Source organism: Anarhichas minor, unplaced genomic scaffold, assembly GCF_050575085.1.
Source record: "Anarhichas minor isolate MPS153535 unplaced genomic scaffold, ASM5057508v1 ptg000027l, whole genome shotgun sequence".
Taxonomy (NCBI): domain Eukaryota; kingdom Metazoa; phylum Chordata; class Actinopteri; order Perciformes; family Anarhichadidae; genus Anarhichas; species Anarhichas minor.
In genome coordinates, this window is record NW_027466473.1 from 18,981,642 (window position 1) to 19,001,456 (window position 19,815).

General features: G+C 42.6%; 1 protein-coding gene across 2 annotated transcripts; it reads left to right on the top strand.

The window, feature by feature from the left end:
- Positions 1-4,211: 4,211 nt before the first annotated feature.
- On the top strand, positions 4,212-14,722 carry LOC142960765 (tubulin-specific chaperone cofactor E-like protein). 2 transcript variants are annotated; one of them, XM_076102783.1, is made up of 9 exons: positions 4,212-4,290; positions 5,315-5,381; positions 6,462-6,604; positions 6,722-6,861; positions 6,973-7,154; positions 7,539-7,795; positions 7,919-8,045; positions 8,159-8,275; positions 11,385-14,722. In XM_076102783.1, the coding sequence occupies exons 3-9, from the start codon at positions 6,472-6,474 to the stop codon at positions 11,728-11,730; spliced, it is 1,302 nt and encodes a 433-aa protein (XP_075958898.1). In that variant the 5' UTR covers positions 4,212-4,290; positions 5,315-5,381; positions 6,462-6,471; the 3' UTR covers positions 11,731-14,722. The 2 variants fall into 2 exon arrangements, with proteins under 2 accessions (XP_075958898.1, XP_075958899.1); XM_076102784.1 differs by having other exon boundaries at positions 4,267-4,290; positions 5,289-5,381.
- Positions 14,723-19,815: the final 5,093 nt, after the last annotated feature.

A 19,815-nucleotide genomic window follows, 5' to 3' on the forward strand; every position in this document is an offset into this window, starting at 1 on the left:
GTGTCGCTGTTGTCCCAGTTCTTATGATAATAATGGAGATAATCCAGTAGAGGCAAAAGAAGAAGAAAAAATTAAGTTTTGGTGTTTACACAAGACTAAAGGATCCAGCAGCTGGTTTTGGACTCCTCTGACTCTGTTTACATTCCCTCCGTGCCCCAGACAGTGAGATACTGGTAGATTATTGTGGACTAAGGTTGACTCACTGGATCATTCTGGATTAAGAGAGTGTTTAGCCCCTCCCCCTCTTCTCATCTTCCTCACTCTTTCTTGACTGATCTGTCTTGTTGACTCTCACGCCGTGTGCCATACCTTCTTTATATTGATGAATACTCTTGTTACTGTTACATGCTCATAAACTAAACTCATGTGAACCGTGTCCCATTCATTTCTCTGCTCATATATAGCATGCTTTTACAAGTTAATCCCTGCACTTAAATAACAACCTGAGGATTAAGCTAATTGTCAGCCGGTTCAGTTATGAGAGTCTTCCCAAGATGTCGGCAGGGCGGCCTGTGACACTCTGGTGACATCATTTCCTTTTTATAGCTTCGAGAAAACACTAGGCTCCTCCAGCTGAGTCACCTGATTGTCTATTAAGAGTAATTTCTTAATTCAGTTTATGGTTATTGTCTGCAGTGAAATAACTGTCAAACTCATCTCGGAGACCTTCTGTTTTTTCCATGAAACCAACTCAGCTTCTTTGTGACCATATTCCCCTGCAGTGACGAGTTAAAATCATTTAGTGTGTGAAATAGAGCATCCAGATATGCCACCTTGGCCACGCATTGTATATCTGTGAAGAGCTTTGTCGGCACTTGGACAGACACATCCACAACAACTCCAGACAATCTGGAATTGACCATAGCTGTGATCCGTGAGTTTTTTTAGGAACAGATTGGTGTCTGTTGACTTGGAACATGGTGCTGTTGGAAATAATATTGAAACAATCTGTTTTTGTGCTGTTTCGGTAGTACAACAATATATTCATTGTAGCTTTTCTCTTGGTGATATCGGATATTTTCTCCAAAAACAATCTTTGGATCTTCCCAAATGTCTATTAACTGTGTAAATGAACTACGACACGGCAAACTATCCAGAGAAATTTCCTAAAAGAGACGAAAATCGAATGGAGTCTGGCGAGCTTTAAACCCTTCAGGACCTCAAATAAATGTAATTGATAATCATATACACAGACACAATAGTTCACTGTGGGTGCATTGGCCATTTAATGGCCAAATGGTGTGTGTCCGTCCAGCATCCCATACAGCAGGGGTTCTTAACCTTTTTGACCTCGGGGCCCAACTTTTCAAGTACAAAGTGTCCCGGGGCCCATTCAAATATTAACACTATTAGTTTAACTAATTGATCTCACTCTTGGTTTGATTTGTATTCAATAACTATATTGTTACCTGTTCAACTCCACCCCTATTTTGGAGCAAAACCGCCTAAAATGACATACCCAAATTAAAATGGCTGTAGCTTCTGAACCACTGTGACTATATGCATCAAAAGTGTCAGAAAACCTGTAGGTCATATAGAAACAGAGCAGTGGGCCTTTGGAGTCAGTAAAAATTGAAGATTTTTGTCCACATAAAATAAAAAAGTATCTTTCAGTATAAATAACTGCCTGTGGCTGTATCTGTACAGGTACATGACAGTATAGGGCTGTAACTACACTATCAGTGAACAACTGCCTCAAATTTGAAGAAGATTGGACAAAGTATGACGATTCTACAGTGTTTCTTCCATGAAGAGATCCAGGTGGAGCTCTAAAAGGATATTTGGAGACCCAAATGGACACATGGTAACCAAATGATATTCTGACACACTGAAGGTGTTTCTCCCTTTATATTTTGATATTATATTATTTTCCTTTTATTTTTAGCCTTTGCAAATTGCAAAGACTATATATATATATGGTCGAAGACGTGGTATGTAAGCGGCAGACTTACTGTGCGTAATGGCTGCGACTGAGCGCACGATAGAGTATGAGGATAACTCAGTTACGCAAGGTTATACGTTGGTTGACGGCTTATAGAAGAGGAAGATAAGGTTTGTACTTTAAGTACTAGCGTTTTCTGAAGCTACTAGCTCCATGGTAACATCCGCTAGCACATTGTTGGGTCTGTAATGTGTCTTTTTCCGTCGAAATGCTGCAAGATCCGACTTGCAGCGGTTATGGCGACTTTGGACAGTGTGTGTTTGGGCTCCTTCTGTGAAAAATCCATAAGAAATGAAAGAAAATCGATGATTTCTTTGCAAAGATGAGGATTTTGGGCATGCTGGGATACCAAACACGGCCATGTTTTGTGACGTTTGCCCACATTCCACACACTGAAAGTGTTAAGAAAGTCAGGATTGTACTTGCGCACACATTTAGACTTTTGGGAGGGGGGGGGTATGGCACCACTGTCGTCTTAGTGGTTAAATCGTGTAATGTTTATGACTCATTCAATGATTTAACACTGCTGCCCTCTAGTGGTTAAATCGTGTAATGTTTATGACTCATTCAATGATTTAACACTGCTGCCCTCTAGTGGTTAAATCGTGTAATGTTTATGACTCATTCAATGATTTAACACTGCTGCCCTCTAGTGGTTAAATCGTGTAATGTTTATGACTCATTCAATGATTTAACACTGCTGCCCTCTAGTGGTTAAATCGTGTAATGTTTATGACTCATTCAATGATTTAACACTGCTGCCCTCTAGTGGTTAAATCATATAATGTTTATGATTAATTAAATGATGTAACACTGATGTAACACTGCTCCGGTCTGTCTTTGTTCATCCTGCATCGCTCTGTTCTGTTCTTTAATGTAACGTCACTGGAGCTGTTAGCAGACTGTTGTGCTAGCAAGCAGGCTCGCTCGCGAGCTGTACCCAGCATGCAGTTCGGCGGTGAAATTTTATAAATGTACAATTATTAGTGTTACAAATTGTTTGTGTCACAGACTGTTGTGTGCTGTTGTGTTTTTCTCTGTTAAAGAGCATTAGTTGTGGGTTGTTAATTGTTGTGTTGTAAAGTTATGACCATGACTAGTGGTCCCTCTCAATACATATAAGACAACTAGCGCTGACCGCTGTGCATTAGCAGCAAAGAATACATTTAGCTGCCTGTTGAAAGCAGACAGCAGTTGTTTTGGCTATGCACCGGTATAATGGTGTGTGAAGAATTCATATCATACGAGAAATTTAAACCGGTATACTACCCAGCTCTAGTCTTTATTATAGTTTGGATAATTTTGTACCAATATTTGACGGGCCGGATTAAAAAACCCAACGGCCGTAGTTTGCCCATGCCTGAGCTAGCGGCTAGCTGAGTGTCTTCTTCTGCTCATTGTAGCTTGTTAAACAACTGACTGACGCATTACCGCCACCAGGTGGTGGGAAGCTATATTGTAACTGAGCGTCTCATGGAGAACAGTAATATCGCTGGTGTCTTCAATTGATAACCTATGCGGTCCCGCGACCCTCGCGGCCCACAGGTGCAAAATTGAAATTTTTTTGCGGCCCTCTAGGTGGCGTTCCCGGCCCCATGGTTAAGAATCACTGATACAGCACCGCTCCCAACGGCCACACTGGTGGCTAAAGTACATTTAGCTGATGATTACATTTGCTTAATTGCAGGACTTTTACATTTAATTAGATTTTTTATATTTTTTTATTTCTACTGGTACTTTTACTTAAGTAATGGATCTTTGTACTTCTTCCACCACTGCTTTTTTGGTGGATGGCTCTTCACATACACGGTGGTCTGCTACTTTGTTTCTCCCTCCTGTAGTAGGAAAACAGGAGGATCCTTTTCGCTCCACACAACGCTGCCATCTGGTGGCAGCCTGTAGTAGATCTATTCCATTCCATTAAAGCCTCCGTCAAAATGTTCAGCTGCGAATCATTATAAATGAAGTAAAATGGATAAATACATGTCGAACTCAGACAACAGATATCTCTCTGTATTTGGTTACATTTTAACAGCTACTTTTCTTATTCAGCTTTTTCTCTTTTAAGTTAACACTCTAAAAAGGACCAAGCAACAGGACGTCTACATTTGAATGAATATGTACAGTATGTAAACTATAGTTTCACTAAATTAAATGTTGTCTCTCTTTAATGCTTGAATTATAATCTGTGTGTAGTCTTTGAAAATAATAATGTACAGTGAGGCAAACGGGGTGAAAAAACAAGACATTTAAATAACGTCACTTCCTGAAAAGTGGGCGTGTCTTAAACTGTCAACTAACCGAAGAATAACAACAACAAACAGAACACCGAGGGGCTTCCGAGGACGGTGAGTGCAGTGCTCTCGAAAAAAACCGCATCAGTTGCAAAATACAACGTGGAGAGTTACATGTAACGTTGATAATGACCCTAAATTGCAGTTCCTTGGTGAAGGTAGCGACACTGCTGCTACGTTGCGCACCTTTTCGAGGTTGACTGTGACGCACTGTCGTGAGCTTGTGTGTCTGTGCAATGGATACATTTCACATCTGCTTCTTCTAAAACGTCAACGTTTAAATTCGTTATTTTGTACATTCGTTTTGTGCACCAGCTACATTGTGCAACCATGGCCTCGGTCGTAAACGCCCCCAAACGTAACGTTACCGTGTTGAAGAATGTTTACCCAAACCAGGTTGAACAACCTGTTAGTTTAAACTGTCCTTGCTTGCTAGTTAGTGTATATTGAAGGTACAATAATATTTTTTTAAATTTTTTTTATCGTTATAGGTCACCATTTAATTCGGCATCAGTTTGTCAATAAAAAGCAATTTGTTACTTTATGTAAAACTGTGAATCTTAACATTTTTTTGTAGTGTTGCCACTAAACTACACTGCGGAGGGCAGTAGCGAGTAGTTTAAAAGTTGAACTGTTATTAGGAAAAATACCTTGCTGCTTGTTAGGCATGCCGACTTGAAGAACTTTTAAACAACGGTTTATATGTAAAATACCCAGGAAGTGTAACTGGTGACCCTAGAAATGTAACATTATGTGGAGAGGTTATAAATAGATGTTTTTCTTTTAATAATGGAGAATATCAACCTAGTCTGGCATGTGTTCATAAAACCTGTTTGGCCCTGCTAGGAACCCAGCTGGCACTCTAAAGTTATAATCCGTATAATGCAAGTTTCGTTCATTTTGACGTCTTCCTGCGTCGTTTTTCTTCCATTATGCAGCTGTAGAAGACTCTTAATATTTGCATGAATAAATTAGCTTTCTCTGGTTCCCAACCCCTCTTATAGGTCCTTTTTTTGTTTGTTGTTGTTGTTTGCCTTCTCATTTCATCAAAGGTCTCATCAACATTTTCTCTCAGCAGCAGGGGAGCATGTGATCTGATGTGAAGTTGGAAAACAGGCTTCCCTTTGGTCTCTGCGACATCAGAGGTATGAATCAGGGAATCTGTGAAACAAGAAACTATCTATGACAGAAACATCAGATGCAGTCCGGACGTAAAGCTCAGCCATTTTGCAAACACACCTCCTCAGGCGGGCTGAGTTTTTAAGATGATCAGACCCCGTTTGTCTGAAACCGATAGGGCTGATCGGGGTTGAAGGGAGTAGGGTCAGACCTGGGTGCTGTGTGTGTGTGTGTGTGTGGACGCACAAACTCACGGTAATATCCTCTGTTATGAATGATGTCATCACAAAATCATACCAAATATAAATAATGTCTTTGTGTACTAATAGATGAATGCAGCATGCATCGAAGTGAAAAGCTACTTTTAGGCCATTTTGCTTTAAACATTATCAACGAGATCTTAACAACTTTCTGTTAATCCGCTGATCGGTTAGTCAGCTAATTGTTTCAGCACCACACTAACATGACTTTCAGCAGGAACAGGTGGTGGAGCTGCACTCAGGAGTGCATCGGTGTCAACTGTGCACCTGTTCCTGTCAGTGCTGCGTCGCCTCTCACGTTTCTGCTTCTGTGTCGGTCATTCTACTGCGTTGATGGGTTATTTTTAGACCTTTTTATGCAACACATACTCAGAAGAAAAGTATCTGCCAACGAGACCAAGTGAGATGGTGCAAATCCGGTTGACAGCCATGTCAATACCTGTACAGTACATATAGGCTATTAATAGTCATTGTATTTTTATTTCAACAGCCCACCCAGGCAGGGGGCTACATATTAGCTTCAGCTAAACGTTCTGTATAGCGGCCTGACTGCTCGTTCCTGTGCATGTTTACCTTGTTTTCCTTTTTTTTAAACTAATGTTGTTGCTCCTGCTTTAACCTATGGCCGGATTATATGGCCGATCGGGATGAAAATAGGTACCAATGAGTTGATCGTGCTGACTTTCCATTATCTGGATAATCGTGAATATTGTCGCAAGTGACTTGGAAAAAGCCGTCCAGGTCGCCATCATGGTAGAGAAATGGAAATTAGAGCCTGCTGAAATGAACTGACTGTGTTTGTTTGCACCCTCTCTTTCTTTGTCTTCCCCTCTGATACCTGCTCAGGGCTGGGACCATGGAGTCGTCCTCTGATGAGGAGGAGGTGCGCACCTTCGTCCAAGTCCTCAGTGAGAAATACAGCCCGGAGAATTTCCCCTACGGCCAAGGAGTGGTGGTGATGCCCAGCCCGCAAGGATCCCCTGTGAAAGGTGAGAGATGAATGATGCCGGGTTTTACGTCATGATTACGATCACCGGGACATTGATTGTGCTAAGTGAGCACTGACGTCGCCTACATCTTTACATTTTCGTATCGTCTGTTTGCAGATCGCCTGTTCTTGCCGAGCAGACTGGTTCTGAGTGACTCTGGAATCCGTAAAGCTGGAGACAGGTCCGACATTGCAGTTTTCTGTGCCCATGTGGTAGAGCTGGACCTGTCCCACAATCAGCTTAACGACTGGACAGAGGTAGGTGTCCTTCAAAGACTTCGAAAGCCTACAGGGAGACACACACAAGGTTTCTTTTATTGCTTCATTTTTTATTTATTTTTATTTCTGTTAATGCTTGTGGGTTTCCAGATCTGCGACATCGTTTCCAACATCCCCCACCTGGACTTCCTCAATCTGAGCATGAACCCTCTGAGCGGCGTAGAGCTGGAGCCCAGCATCGCCGAGGTGTTCCCCAGGGTCCGACAACTTGTCCTCATCAACACAAAAATCAGTTGGGACACCGTGCACACACTCACACAACATACGCCAGAGTAAGTGATCGACTGTGGTTGGTAATAGAATGACTGTACAGTGAAGTATTAAGACCAGTATACACTACAGATATTTGTCCTTATTTTGTCTATTCCACCACGGTGATCATGTCAAAGATAGTAATATAGCTGAAAGCTACACACGTTCACCTCTGTTGCTGTAAATACTCACCTGAGCACCAAATGTGTATCAACCCGCAGCTGAAGATGTACTGCTGTTTAAAGTTACTGTGAGGAACTTTGAACTGGTTATGAAAGTCTCAGCTTAATTACCACGCATCTACATCAGACCATCAGCCGTAAGAGTGTCGATTTCGATGTCGTCAAAAATTGGTCAAAAATGTTTGTATTTCTCAACTTTAACCTACTGACGTCATCGTGCAGGCTGGAGGAGCTTTTCCTGTGCCTGAATGGCTACAACACTGTGTCCGAATCCCAGACGTCCTGTCCGTCTCTACGCCTGCTGCAGATCACAGACAACCAGCTGCAGGAATGGGCCGAAGTGCGCAAGTTTGGGCAGATGTACCCGAGTCTGAGAACACTGGTTCTGGCCAATAACAGTGTGGACTCTGTGGGGGACAATCCCGACACACTGCAGCGGCTCTTTCCCAACCTGCGCAGCATCAACCTCAACAACTCGGGTCTGAGAGGGACGGGGGGAAGGCTGTGCACATTTCATCCATACATTGTTCAGTATTCAGTGCATGGTGGGAATTTTTTATATTTTCTGTGGCCCTAAAACTCTGTGATGTTGCGTTATACAGGGCTTAGCAAATGGGAGGACATTGAGAGGCTGAATTACTTCCCCAAGCTGGAGGAGGTCAAAGCAAAGGGGATTCCTTTATTGCAGCCTTACGCCACCCACGAAAGACGTAGCCTCCTTTTAGCACAGTGAGTCTGAACTTGCACACACACACATCAAACCCTTATTACTCTCCATGCAGGATCGCATGTTTTCTTGTTTCCTATCTAATCTTCATACTTACAAACGTCCCTGCCTGCAGGCTGCCATCTGTCGTGCTGCTGAACGGGAGTTCAGTGTCAAAGGGAGAGAGAGAGGATGCTGAGAGGCTTTTCATCCGTTACTACCAGGACTACCCAGAACAGGAACGTCCTGAGAGGTACTCAGACATACAGTATGCTTGTACTATACACACACACACACATGTTTATCACCGTACTCCTGATTTTGATTTTTTTAGTGATTGCTGATGCGTTTTTCATGAGTTCTACACTCTTGAATGTTACTTCTTCCATCTCCATCACCAGTTAGTTACTCGTGCTTCAATGCAATATTAAGGTGTGTGATATAGTGATATAGTGATATAGAATACTTGCATTTCATCCTCCCTGGCATACAAGTTCAGATTCAAATACAAAACATATTTAAAATAACAATCAGTGTATGCACTTAACTGACAGAAATGGGCCTTTATTGAACTATTTGAAACTAACATAGCATGTTACAGATTAAAGAATACTTTGTATTATTATTGGAATATCAAACTAGGCACACACATTGTGACCTAGTAACAGGCCTCCAAGTACGACATGGATGGTATTAAACTATTAATAGTAATACTAGGTGGAATAATGGGAGTACAATTTAAAATATGAAATTGAATTAAATAAACTTGCAGTAAGATTGGATAAAAGGACACAGACTACTTAAAAGCAAGATTAAAAAAAGTGTAATTATTACCATTTTGTCCTTCTTTTGGATGTTTTCAACAGAACTAGAATCAATCTTTCTGCATGTATTGACCCTGCGAGGTGGAGCTTTGTGTGTATTTGTATCTACCAGGTATTTATCACAATGATAGTCGTTGTTTTCATAGCTCTTATCATTCAGGAGCCTGAATATGTAGCACCAAGTGCTTCCAAGTTCACTGTGAACACCTGTGAAGTTGTAATAATAGCAACAAGGCACTCCTTGTCCTCAATATATTAACAGTATGTGATATAATATTTGTAAAGCCCTCCTTGAAGGTGGGGGGGGGGGGGGGGGGGGGGCTGACAGCGGTCAAACAATTGCCAGTGCTCTTCACCGACTGCATTCCACTTAACCTCAGCAGAATGTTGGAGAGGGATTTGTGGAGGAAGGTGTAGTCTCTGACTGGGGGAAACTAACCTTTGGGAGACAATGCCACCAGTCTCTCCCTGCTCAATGAGTCCTTTGTGGAGGGAATTCTCTGATTGGAAAAGTGATACACAAGGTAGCAGTTTTGTTTTTTTCATGTATACACCTACTCTGTCAACCTCAAACCTTAAGTTGAGAGATTGATTTGTTTTCTGATGTCACTGGAGCTGGAATGGAGCTCCTCGCTATGAATCACTTTTTCTTATGGCAAAGACAAGTGCTCTTTGGCCTTTGTGAAGATCCAAGATGTATTTTTGGTAATGATGCTGCACATATTGTATGTCACACATAGCATCATGTCCCGTTCGCCACCGCTTCCTGTTAGTGACTGCTACGTATTGGTGGTCTTGTTTTGGAGCCAGGTTCTCGGTGTAGGTCCGAGGTTAGGGATCACCGTGACTGCATGTGGGTGCTACGGGGGTGTCGGACACACTCGGTAAGCAGTGAACACACCGATATCCCCTTACCTTCCGGATTGGAGCTGTGGCCTTGCTACCCAGAGAGATCAGAGCCCTGCAGGGTGGGTCACAGCCTCTCAAGTGAACAAATCCGACACAGCCTGGCTTTGAGTAACTATAAACGCAGCTCAAACCATAAATCAGACAGGTAGAGACTGATACACCTCAATACTCTCTAAAGGATGTGCAGAGAATTGTGAATAATCTGGGTAAAGGTAAGGAAAGGGAGTTGTGGGGAAAAACAAATATAAAGAAACAAATGTGTTGGCTGGACAGGAAGGATTAGCTGCAAGGAATAAGTGAAAGAGAGGACTGGGTTGAAAATGAAATCTGAGTCAGAGTATCCAGTAGAATAAGTAGAGAGGGACTGAAACGCTGGACCTGGAACAGTGGATATTGAGGGCCAGCCTGGGAGGGAAGAGAAGCAATCGACATTTTAACTTTTTAAGCAGGTTATCTTTCAGCCAGAGGACTGGAGTGTGAGAGGATGAAACACCAAAAGAGATCTGCTCTAGATAGGTTATGGAGCCGATACTGACCCTGTCGTCGGCTACTTTACTGTCCATTATCGAAGAATGCTTGAAAAGACAACTGGAATGCTGCCTTGTTATCACCTGCAGCGTTATTTGCTCCATTATACCATGCTAACTACCTTTAAATGAAAGCCTGTTTAGCTAAATGGCTTCTCTTAGAATGGCACTTTGTGCACTGTGGCCTTAGAGGAGAATTCCCAGGGTGGACCACAGGTTTTGGCCAGAAACCCCATGGCCAGGGGATCGGCTTTGTAGGGGAGATTTTGGGGAGGAGAGGGAAATTGCTTTGATTGGCCCAGCTGTTACAGTAGCTTTGAAAGCACAGGCCTTTTCTCCTGGATTTTATTTAATCGTTCCTGGGTCCTTATCTCAAAAACGCATTCCCCTGAGGTGGCTGAGAACTTTCTCACGGCAAGCAAGAGGCAGAGAACTCAGTGTTTCTCTGCCTCTAAACACACACACACACACACACACACACACAAGGGAAGCTTCGATTTACCTGTTTTTATGCTCGTTTTTAAGTGGAAATGCCCGAAATTCAAGGAGAGATATGAAATATAGCACAAAACATTTTGGGCTGAGCTGGAGGAGTTGGCACAAAGAATAAGAGAGTGCATAATTGCAACGTCCCTGGCTTGAGTCCAGATGGGGCCGCTTGTCGTAAAAATCGCCCTCCTCTGCACAACCATAGCGGCTGATTAAACACAACACAGGGTACACGTGGAAGAAAATAGTCTAGAGCCCTAAAACCACAAATGCAGCGGGTCAATCTATTTGTTTTAGCGGCGGTGGTAGATTTATTATTTGACTTTTGGGACTTTGGAGAAAGCCAGGAGAGGTGTTTCCTCCTGCTTCCAGTCCTCATGCTTTGTGCTTATACTCATGGAGAGAAAGAGGATAAGTGTATTTCCCAAAATGTTGATTTATTCCTTTTAGTTTTAATGGAAACAGTCTTCACTCAAATGAACAGATATTGACCTCTTAATAAGAGTGTTTAAAGACCAACATGATCATATGATGCAGGTTACTTTTTCTAGTTCTATTCAGCAGTCTTTACAACGACAAAAAAAAGTCAGTGATCTGACATGCTTCCTTCCAGGTACCACAGCCTTGTATCAAAGTATGGTCAGTTGGCCCCGCTGGCGGAGGTGGACCTGAGCCCCCGCTGCACCATGGTGGATGTTCGCCTGGGTGACAGGGTGGAGGCCGTCAGCCTCCGCCTGGAGCAGACGGTAGGCGACCTGAAGAAACAACTCCGAGCTCTGCTGCAGCTGCCCACCAGTGGGATCAGGCTCTTCTACATCAACCGGGAGATGTGTTCGGTCTTGGGACCAGAGGAGTTGAAGTGGGGCAGCCGGGCCCTGCATTCCTACAGCATCCGAGATGGGGATGAGATTCTCGTCGTGCCCAAAGTCAAAAGTCACTGCAGCTCCTCCGATCTTTGAGTCTGCTTTTGGATGAATCGGTCAGACGAACACTTACTTTGACTTCAGCCTTTTGTAGATTGAATGAGAAGGTGAATTTGTTCAGCTTTGAATCTAGAGATGATCGCTGTCCACCACACTGAATAAATCTATACAATAGTGTATTTGCACATAGGAGTTCCACATTCACAAAGCGTGTATCTTTTGAGTGGCACATTTCTGTGTTGCTTGAGGTAAGACTGCAGTTTACATCTCAATTATGAAAAATATCATGCAAATCTAGACATGGTACAAATAGTCCTTCTGAAAGAAAAAAAAAACAGCTGCCAAAATTACCAACTGAATGCACAATTTGCACTAAATCTATATTACAATTGAAGTGTTTATCTGATTAGGTTTAAGATTTTAGGATGAAAAAGCTTCCACTTGCTTGCGCCATGCATGGGACTTATTGGTAATTATTTGAGTATTAAAAAATAATAAAAAAATCTTTTTGTGCCTGGGAGAATTCAGCTAGGGTGAAAATCATTCAATCTACTCCTATAAAGCCAAAGCAATGGCAAACAATGAACCCTAATCATGCAGTGGCCAAGCTGGCTGGATGTACATTTTATTTAGATTTTCATGATGATGACGAGCTCAAAGATGCTTCTTTTCTTTATCTAAGCAAACTGTGTTTGCCCACAAGAGTGTTCTTTGCCAGGAACATGAGTGTGTGTGTGTGTGATTAACACAAATCTTTCCCCGCTTCTTCCCGTCACTCAGATCACTCTCTTTCCACTTGCCTCTTGATAGCAGTGAAATACCCCTCGGATAACCCCCGAGCTGAAATCATAAATGCGGTGTGTCGGGGGATAACGCAGAGCACATTGGAGCTGCTGCTCAGTCAAGACGCCCCGGCAGAAAGACGAGACAAGTCTGAGGTGAGCTTGGGTCTGTGAGCGAGAAAAGAAGGAGCGTCGATGCTCAAGTTACCGCAGGTCTTCTGGCCGTCCAGCCCATGAATGAAGTAGCTCTCTCCCTGCAGAGGCGGCTGAGAAGCGATGAGGCCCAGTCTGTATGGTAACCACACACCCGCCCGACCGCTGTGTCACGGACACTTCCGCTGCATTTAGGTTAGAATGGGTTCTCGTCCCTCACCCATTCACCTCAGTCTCTCCTTCACATCCGTCTTACAAATCAGACACTTCCAGTGTCTGCTGTTTCACAGGACGGGGGGGGGGGGGGGGGGGGGGGGGTCGTGGCAATTGACAGCCTCTTCCACTGCAGCTGCAATATTCATGAAAGTTTTTCACATGCTGCTGCTGCTGTAGGGTGGGTGGGCCTGAGCGCTCCCCAAAATTGAAGCCAAAACATCTCCGTCTGGCGGTAAGCTTAGGAAGCACTTTATTTAATATGCAGCAGAGTTTTCTATGAGCGGAGCACGCATTTTAAACGTCACGTCATCATCGATCACGTTCATTTAATTAATTTTGGGAAGCCAAAATTGTGATCGTGCTTAATATTTGATTCATTTTGCCGCCCTACTGAGTGCAGATCGCCAAATCCTGAAAGAAGCTGAGTTTTGAGCGTGAGTACAGATGTTGCTCGCTGTGTATTCATAAACATAAACGGTGTATGGTGGCCAATAAATGTAAGATACTGACTTACCCAAAGCCTTTTCAAGAGGTTTCTATAACATCATTTAAAAGAATCACTTGGGTTTAATCTCGTAGTCCAGACATGTCAGGCTGATCGCAGACTCTAAATTAAATGAGTGTCAATGTTTCCCTGCCTTTTGCTCAATGCATGCTGGGATATGTTCCAGTCTGCGCGACATTGAATAGCTCCAACCTTTCACCGTGTGTATAGCATGTGTGCAGTGTAAATTGGGCCCAATGTCAAATGAAAAGATGATCAAAAAACGTATTTCTAAAAAGCAGGAATATCTTGCACAAGCCATTTATTTTCAACTTTGGAGGGCAAAGGAGTTCATGTTTGAAATCATGTTGGGTGAAGTGAGCTGAAGGGATACAATGTTTCACTTAAACACAATTATAAGGGAAGGTTGGCTTTCTGTTACCAAAACTGTGTGAAAGTGTGTTGAGTGCCGTCTGGATCGCTCCTCCTACTCGTGTAGTTGATAACTGGAAGTCTCTTCTTGTTTTTTTCTGGGTTTCCTCGCATGCATAATACTACATTATGATTGAGTGCATTCTAGAGTTGTTCCGGTACAAGTAGCGGAAATGTTCAGTCTACTGCCAGAAATGCTGGATTGGATATCGGCGAGTATACGAGTCTATGCACCGATCCGATACCACGTTATCATGTCACTCACTTGCCCCCTATGTTCTCCCTAATAATGTTACATTGTGAACAAACAAATCTGGTTAAAAACATTAGCAGTGGTCACTGGTGGGCAGCACAGTCCTGCTTGGTTAAATAACAGAGCTAACAACAAACATTAATGGAGGTTGCATTGAGTTACCCTATAATCCGTTCATGCTCTATTCAGTGACAATGAGATGTGGTATCAGAACATCTCTAGTGCTTACATGGGAAGTAATGGGATGAGAATAAAGCATTTTATTTCTAAAGCAATGTTTGATGTGTTGGTGGTTTGCATGTGCGGATATTTCTTGATATATGTGTGATTTAAAATGTGTACGAGATGTGTCATTCCAGGTAAACTGTGTTTCCTGTGTGTTGTTTATGGGCATTTGTAATTTTGACACTTTTAAAGTATTATCTGTGCTCCTGTCACCCTCACTTTTATCCTTCAGTAATACCAAATACAAAGATTATATACAGATTTTCAAATCTAAAGATAGTTGCTTATCTATGATACAGTTTGCCTTGTGTTGTTGTGTTAATTTATCATGTTTGCTTTCTGTTTCTCAAATGTGTATCTAAATATGTTTGATGGTAAATCCTTGTTTTCTTTCTTGAGATCATCTTGCCATATCTACACCTGTACTGTGTAATGATGCTTTCACTTAATAAATAAATAATAAATAATAATTATTTCAGCTTATTCCAGTGTTTCATTTTTACAACATCGCTGTTTATATGTACTGTATGTTTTGATGGACCATGACGTTTTTTTATCGGCTGTCTTGTGCTAGATGAGAGATAAGATAAACTAAATTCATTATAATTAATCCTCTGCCTGGCCAGTAGTTGTCAAGCTGTATGTCTTGCTCTGGATCAAAGTTTTAGCCAGACTAATGCACCAACAATCATCTTTATCCAAACTGTCACAGGGAAATAAACACTTAACAAACACTCATCACTGCATTATTGCAATAACTATATAAATATTCAGACTAAATTAGTACAATAATAAAGCATCTGGTCTGAAATAACTTACATGTTACCTACTGTTGACCATTTCAAGGTCTTGAATGAAAGACAAGAGTGTCACGTTACAGGCAGAACGTACACGTGAACACTTGGTCGTGGAGAAGATGGTATTCTGCAGATCTCATTCTGGCAGGCGGGTTTTAGTCGAGCTGCAAAAAGTCCATTCCATACGTGTCAGGCGGTGTTGTGTTTCTGGGGCATTCCCTTTTATTTCCCCCCTCCTCTTCCAAGCAGCATGGCTCTAATCCTGTGTGGGATATCTAAGCCAACCCCCCCCCCCCCCTCCCCCCACCCCTCAACACACCGTCACCAGCAGGAAACCCTTCTCAGAGTTCGGGAGTTAAGGTGCTCTCCACATATTATTGGATTGTAACAAAGACCTAAACGTAGACATTGATGCACCGTTCAGAAATACAGTAGAAGCTGTTTTGCCTTGGTGACTGGTTTGGAATTATGAAAATCCAAAAATCACCTTCAAGTAACTACTGAAGTTCTTAAGGAGCTTATCTGATTTCTATCTCCAAATCTGTGTATCACTCATAAACTAAGATAAGATGGTGACCAAAGTAAACACACCTGCTTAGCATTGTCATTGGTAAGGTTAGCATGCTGATGTAAGCATGCTGACGTCAGCATTCAGCTCAAAGCACCGTTGTGCCAAAGTACAGTCTCTCAGAGATGTTCACGAGGTCAAGTTTAGACTTTGGTTGGAAGATAGATGCGGTTGTTTTGTATAGATCACACCTTGCTGCGTAAACAGGACCCGGCTGCACGGTTGGTACTCTGATCTGCCCTTGATCTGCCCCATTGCATTATGAAGTGGGATTGAGGGCAGGGGGGCTGAACAGGGCCTATTGTGTGCCGAGGTGAAGGAGTCGCTAGGGTAAGAAGGTTTGGGTTACTGGAAGGAGGTTCACCATTGTGAATGGAAAGGAAGGAGAGGAGGGCAGGTGCAGAGCCAACCGCTGGGCATCAGGGTCGAATTAGAGTGGCCCACTCCACAGATTAGGTGTCTGCTGAATAGAGCTCAGCGGGTATCCAGTCCAGGACCTTCTTTGTGAAGGTCAGGCTTGATGGATTCTCCAAAACGTGTGATGCTGGATACTCTGACCCTGTTCCCACAAGGTGCCCTCCTACTGCAGAGAAACCTTTGATGTCATTTCTGTCTCTGTCTCTTGCAAACTATCTTAAAGGTGGTATGAGCCACTCACCGGCAGCCACACTGATACTCTGCCACTCCCATGTTCAAAACCTTCGGTTATACTTACTGCAATGATGGTCTTACGGACATGAGCTGACATGGAATCGTGACGTGGACACCTTTGGATCTTTTGTACTCTGTGTGGGTTTCTCCTTGCGGCAAGCCGACATTCTCAAAGCTCCTCAAAGTTCCACATTTTTCCCCGCTGCGTAGGTACAAAATGTTGAATGTGCACAGGCAGGCGTAAAAGGCCCCACTCACTGTCTAACTTAAGAGCTATTGCTTTTATCTCCCCTTTGGTCAATCTTTCAGCATCAAAGGTGACATTTATTACTTTTGTTAAGAACTGATTGCACCGTCCCATCCAACCACAAGACAAAGGTCACAGACTGAGTCATCGAAGTTGCAGTATTGTAAAAAGGATGGATGTGAGTGAATGATTGTGGGACTCAGAATTCTTCAAATGAAATCAGGTCGCACGAGTCACCTGACCAGGTTCAAAGGTGAAGGTGTTTGTGCCTGTTCAGAATGGCCACACACACTGGTTGGGTGAGCGGGCGAGTTTACGGGCCATAAAACCAAAACGATGAGCTTTCCAAAAAATGTGCAGGACAGTCCGTCTTAATGATCTGATTTGATGAAATTAAATGGATTTGCCTGCAATCTTAACTAAGCCTAAAACGCTCTGTTGACGCTGAAGAGTTGGGTGGTAATCTTTTAAGGTTCGTCACTACAAGCAACCGTTTTATATTTACATGTAGTTATTTAATGCGTTATTAACACAGATATATTGATTAGCTCAGCTTCAAGTTGACCACCAAAGTATTGAAAAGAAAAAAAGAGCGTTATGATTTCCTTTCAATGTCTTCTGTTCCTAGTGAGCTGTTTTGAGGGTCACTGAATGGGAAAGCAAGAGCGCAAGCGCGAGAAACCAGATGTATCAGCGATCTCGATCTGTCCCACTTCTACATCCTCAACATTTCCCAAAACCCTACATCAGGAAGCTTCCCCCGCCCAGTGGGTCATCTGTCTTTTATTTTTTTGGTCCCTCTTTGTGCGACGTTCTCTTTCAAAGGTTGGTTAATAGTATGTGTCCATTTCCACGACAAGACGTGGGAGGTATAAAAGAAGCCTCCACAGAGAGCCTCGGTGCTGCTTAATGGGAGCCCGGGGCCTGCCCTCAGACCTGGAGCCTTTCACACATCTTGCTCCCTGCCTCTCCAATTACTTCCACTGTCCTCCTGCAACAAAGACCCAACTGACTGCCCTCTCCTTCCCAGACCCTATCAGCGTGGATCCACCTGAGATTTACCCACGCTATCTCTCCAGCATCTATTGAAATGAAGTGTCTTGTATAACCCTGTAAATGAGGCTGTTCCTAATTAAAAAAGGGGGTACACAGAGTATCCAAAGTGATTCATGTTAATTCTGTAATTCTACCTACCACTGAGCTTGAAAAGCAAGGTTTCAGACTGTGTGTGTGTTTCTGGTTTTTGTCCATAAATGCCCCAGAGTGAGACTGTACTACTAGTTTTTGTGCTCCAGTGCCATGAAGCTGCCCTAGCTGCACTGAATGAACTCTGGTAAAGTCTTTGCCACAATTCAGGTCCAATCCACAGGCAAAGTCTCTATTGTATACTTGCGAAGGACTTCTCAAACAAATAATTCAATAACACTGTCCACTTACATTGAACTTATCCCCAAATGTTTATTAAATGCTGCTTCAGATGCTTTGTTTGAAACATTATTCAAATGTCATCGTTCCATAAAGATAAAGGCTGCAGTGTTTCCTCCAAATTTTTCCAGCAAAGACATATTTTATCATCATTTGGCACTTTGCAGGTGTTAATGACAGATCCTGCACAAAAGGCTTGACATTCATCCGTTATGAGAGCCTCTCTTTGTGCTAAACATTCCTTTTATACTGCATTTAAAATATGTCCTCAAGCAGTAATTCTCTTTGGTTTTTCCACTTCCCTCCATCATTTCCACATCTCTGACATCTCCTCTCCTCTTCTTACATATTGCTCCGTTTCCACTCCCTCTCTTCCTCAGATTCCTATGCTGTCCCTCCCCTCAACTCCCTTCTCCTCCCCACCTACCCCCCTCCCCAAACACTGATCTCAGATTAAGTTCAACAGTATCCCAGGTAAAGTTTGCACCTGCTTTTTTAGGCAAAGCTCCTTCCGCAGCTTCAACAGGTTATTTTCAATCTCAACTTTTTTTCGTGCAAGGAAATCATCGTTTTACTGCTCAACACAAACCTTTTGGATTGTTGTTGCTTCTGCTGATAACCCTGTGGGGCTGGGTTTGGTCAAGAAGTGCTCTTTTATCTGGACATCCAGCTCCTCTACAGACCCCTCTTCTCTTTTCATCACTTCAGCAACTATCACCTCCACTGCCTCATTTTACACCCTCCATCGCCACCACTCTGTGGATGGTCCCTTGCTGAATGGGACACATCCATAAGGAGGTTGCCAGGTTAGACGATTGAGGTGCTTGATGTCCATCTTCTGAAGGCAGGTGAGAGCATAATTTCCTCTTCTACTCGTAATTGGTTTCTTTATTCATGGCCTGACTGTGTGGCAAAAGAAACCTGAACTTTCATTATTACACTCTCTAGGCTGCTGTTGGTGATATCACTTTTGCTTCATGGTCTAATATAATTGCTGGTATCTCGAACAACCCTCTTAAAACTTGGAGAAAGTCTACTTCAGCCCCCTCCCCATCATCACAGGTTATGATCAAAGCTCAACCAAATAGTGATCGTTTCTACTCACATTATTTATTTTTGGGATTTTTAGTATTTCAAAAGCTAAAAACAAACAAATACAAATGTCATAGAAATACAAATTTGTGTAACAGAAATTATCTAGTTTGTTTCTTGGGACCGCTTTTGGGTCCCAAACCACAGGTTGAGAACCACTGATCTGCTATTTACCCTAATGTCAGTATTAAGACAGAAAAAGACAAAAACATTTCACATAAACACAATTTTGAAGTCAAAATTCGGACTTAACCTCGTTTCCAACCTTAACTGCAAAAAAAGTACCTAAATTGAATTAATGAGCTTTAGAGAGTGAACTAACTTTTGATAAAGCATGTGGCTTACCTGATACAATAAGAGTTGTCTCTCTTTGAGCTTGACCCCTGAGATAAACATGTTGGAGTGGCTTGCTCATCTTTTAAGTCCCAGGGGCTTTATCTTAATTGCCCCACTAAAAGGCAACGCGTTAACGCCACTCAGATAAGATGGAGAGTCAAAAGAGCAATTGTGTTAATCTTTCTGTTGACAATGTATGATGAGAGGCTGATGACATTAGAGCAGACCTCTCTCTCAGCAGTGCTCACTAACATTGGCCCACCTGAACACAATTTACCATCAAGCTGAATAGAACTCACACATTAGAGAGAAGATTTGAGAGAATTATCCTCACATACCTTATGTATCAACAGTGTTGTATTCAGGACATTAAAAGGTAAGGCTGTGGGTATATAGTTTCCTAAATCATATTAAGGTTTCCTTTATTTCATTGGATTGTATTTAAAACAAAGATGGCTGG

Excerpts from the sequence above, each read along its gene's own strand:
- LOC142960765 (XM_076102783.1), top strand. The coding sequence starts at position 6,472 with ATGGAGTCGTCCTCTGATGAGGAGGAGGTGCGCACCTTCGTCCAAGTC. Across the intron at positions 6,605-6,721 it reads GCAAGGATCCCCTGTGAAAG|ATCGCCTGTTCTTGCCGAGC; the intron begins GTGAGAGATGAA and ends GTCTGTTTGCAG. Across the intron at positions 7,796-7,918 it reads CATCAACCTCAACAACTCGG|GGCTTAGCAAATGGGAGGAC; the intron begins GTCTGAGAGGGA and ends TGCGTTATACAG.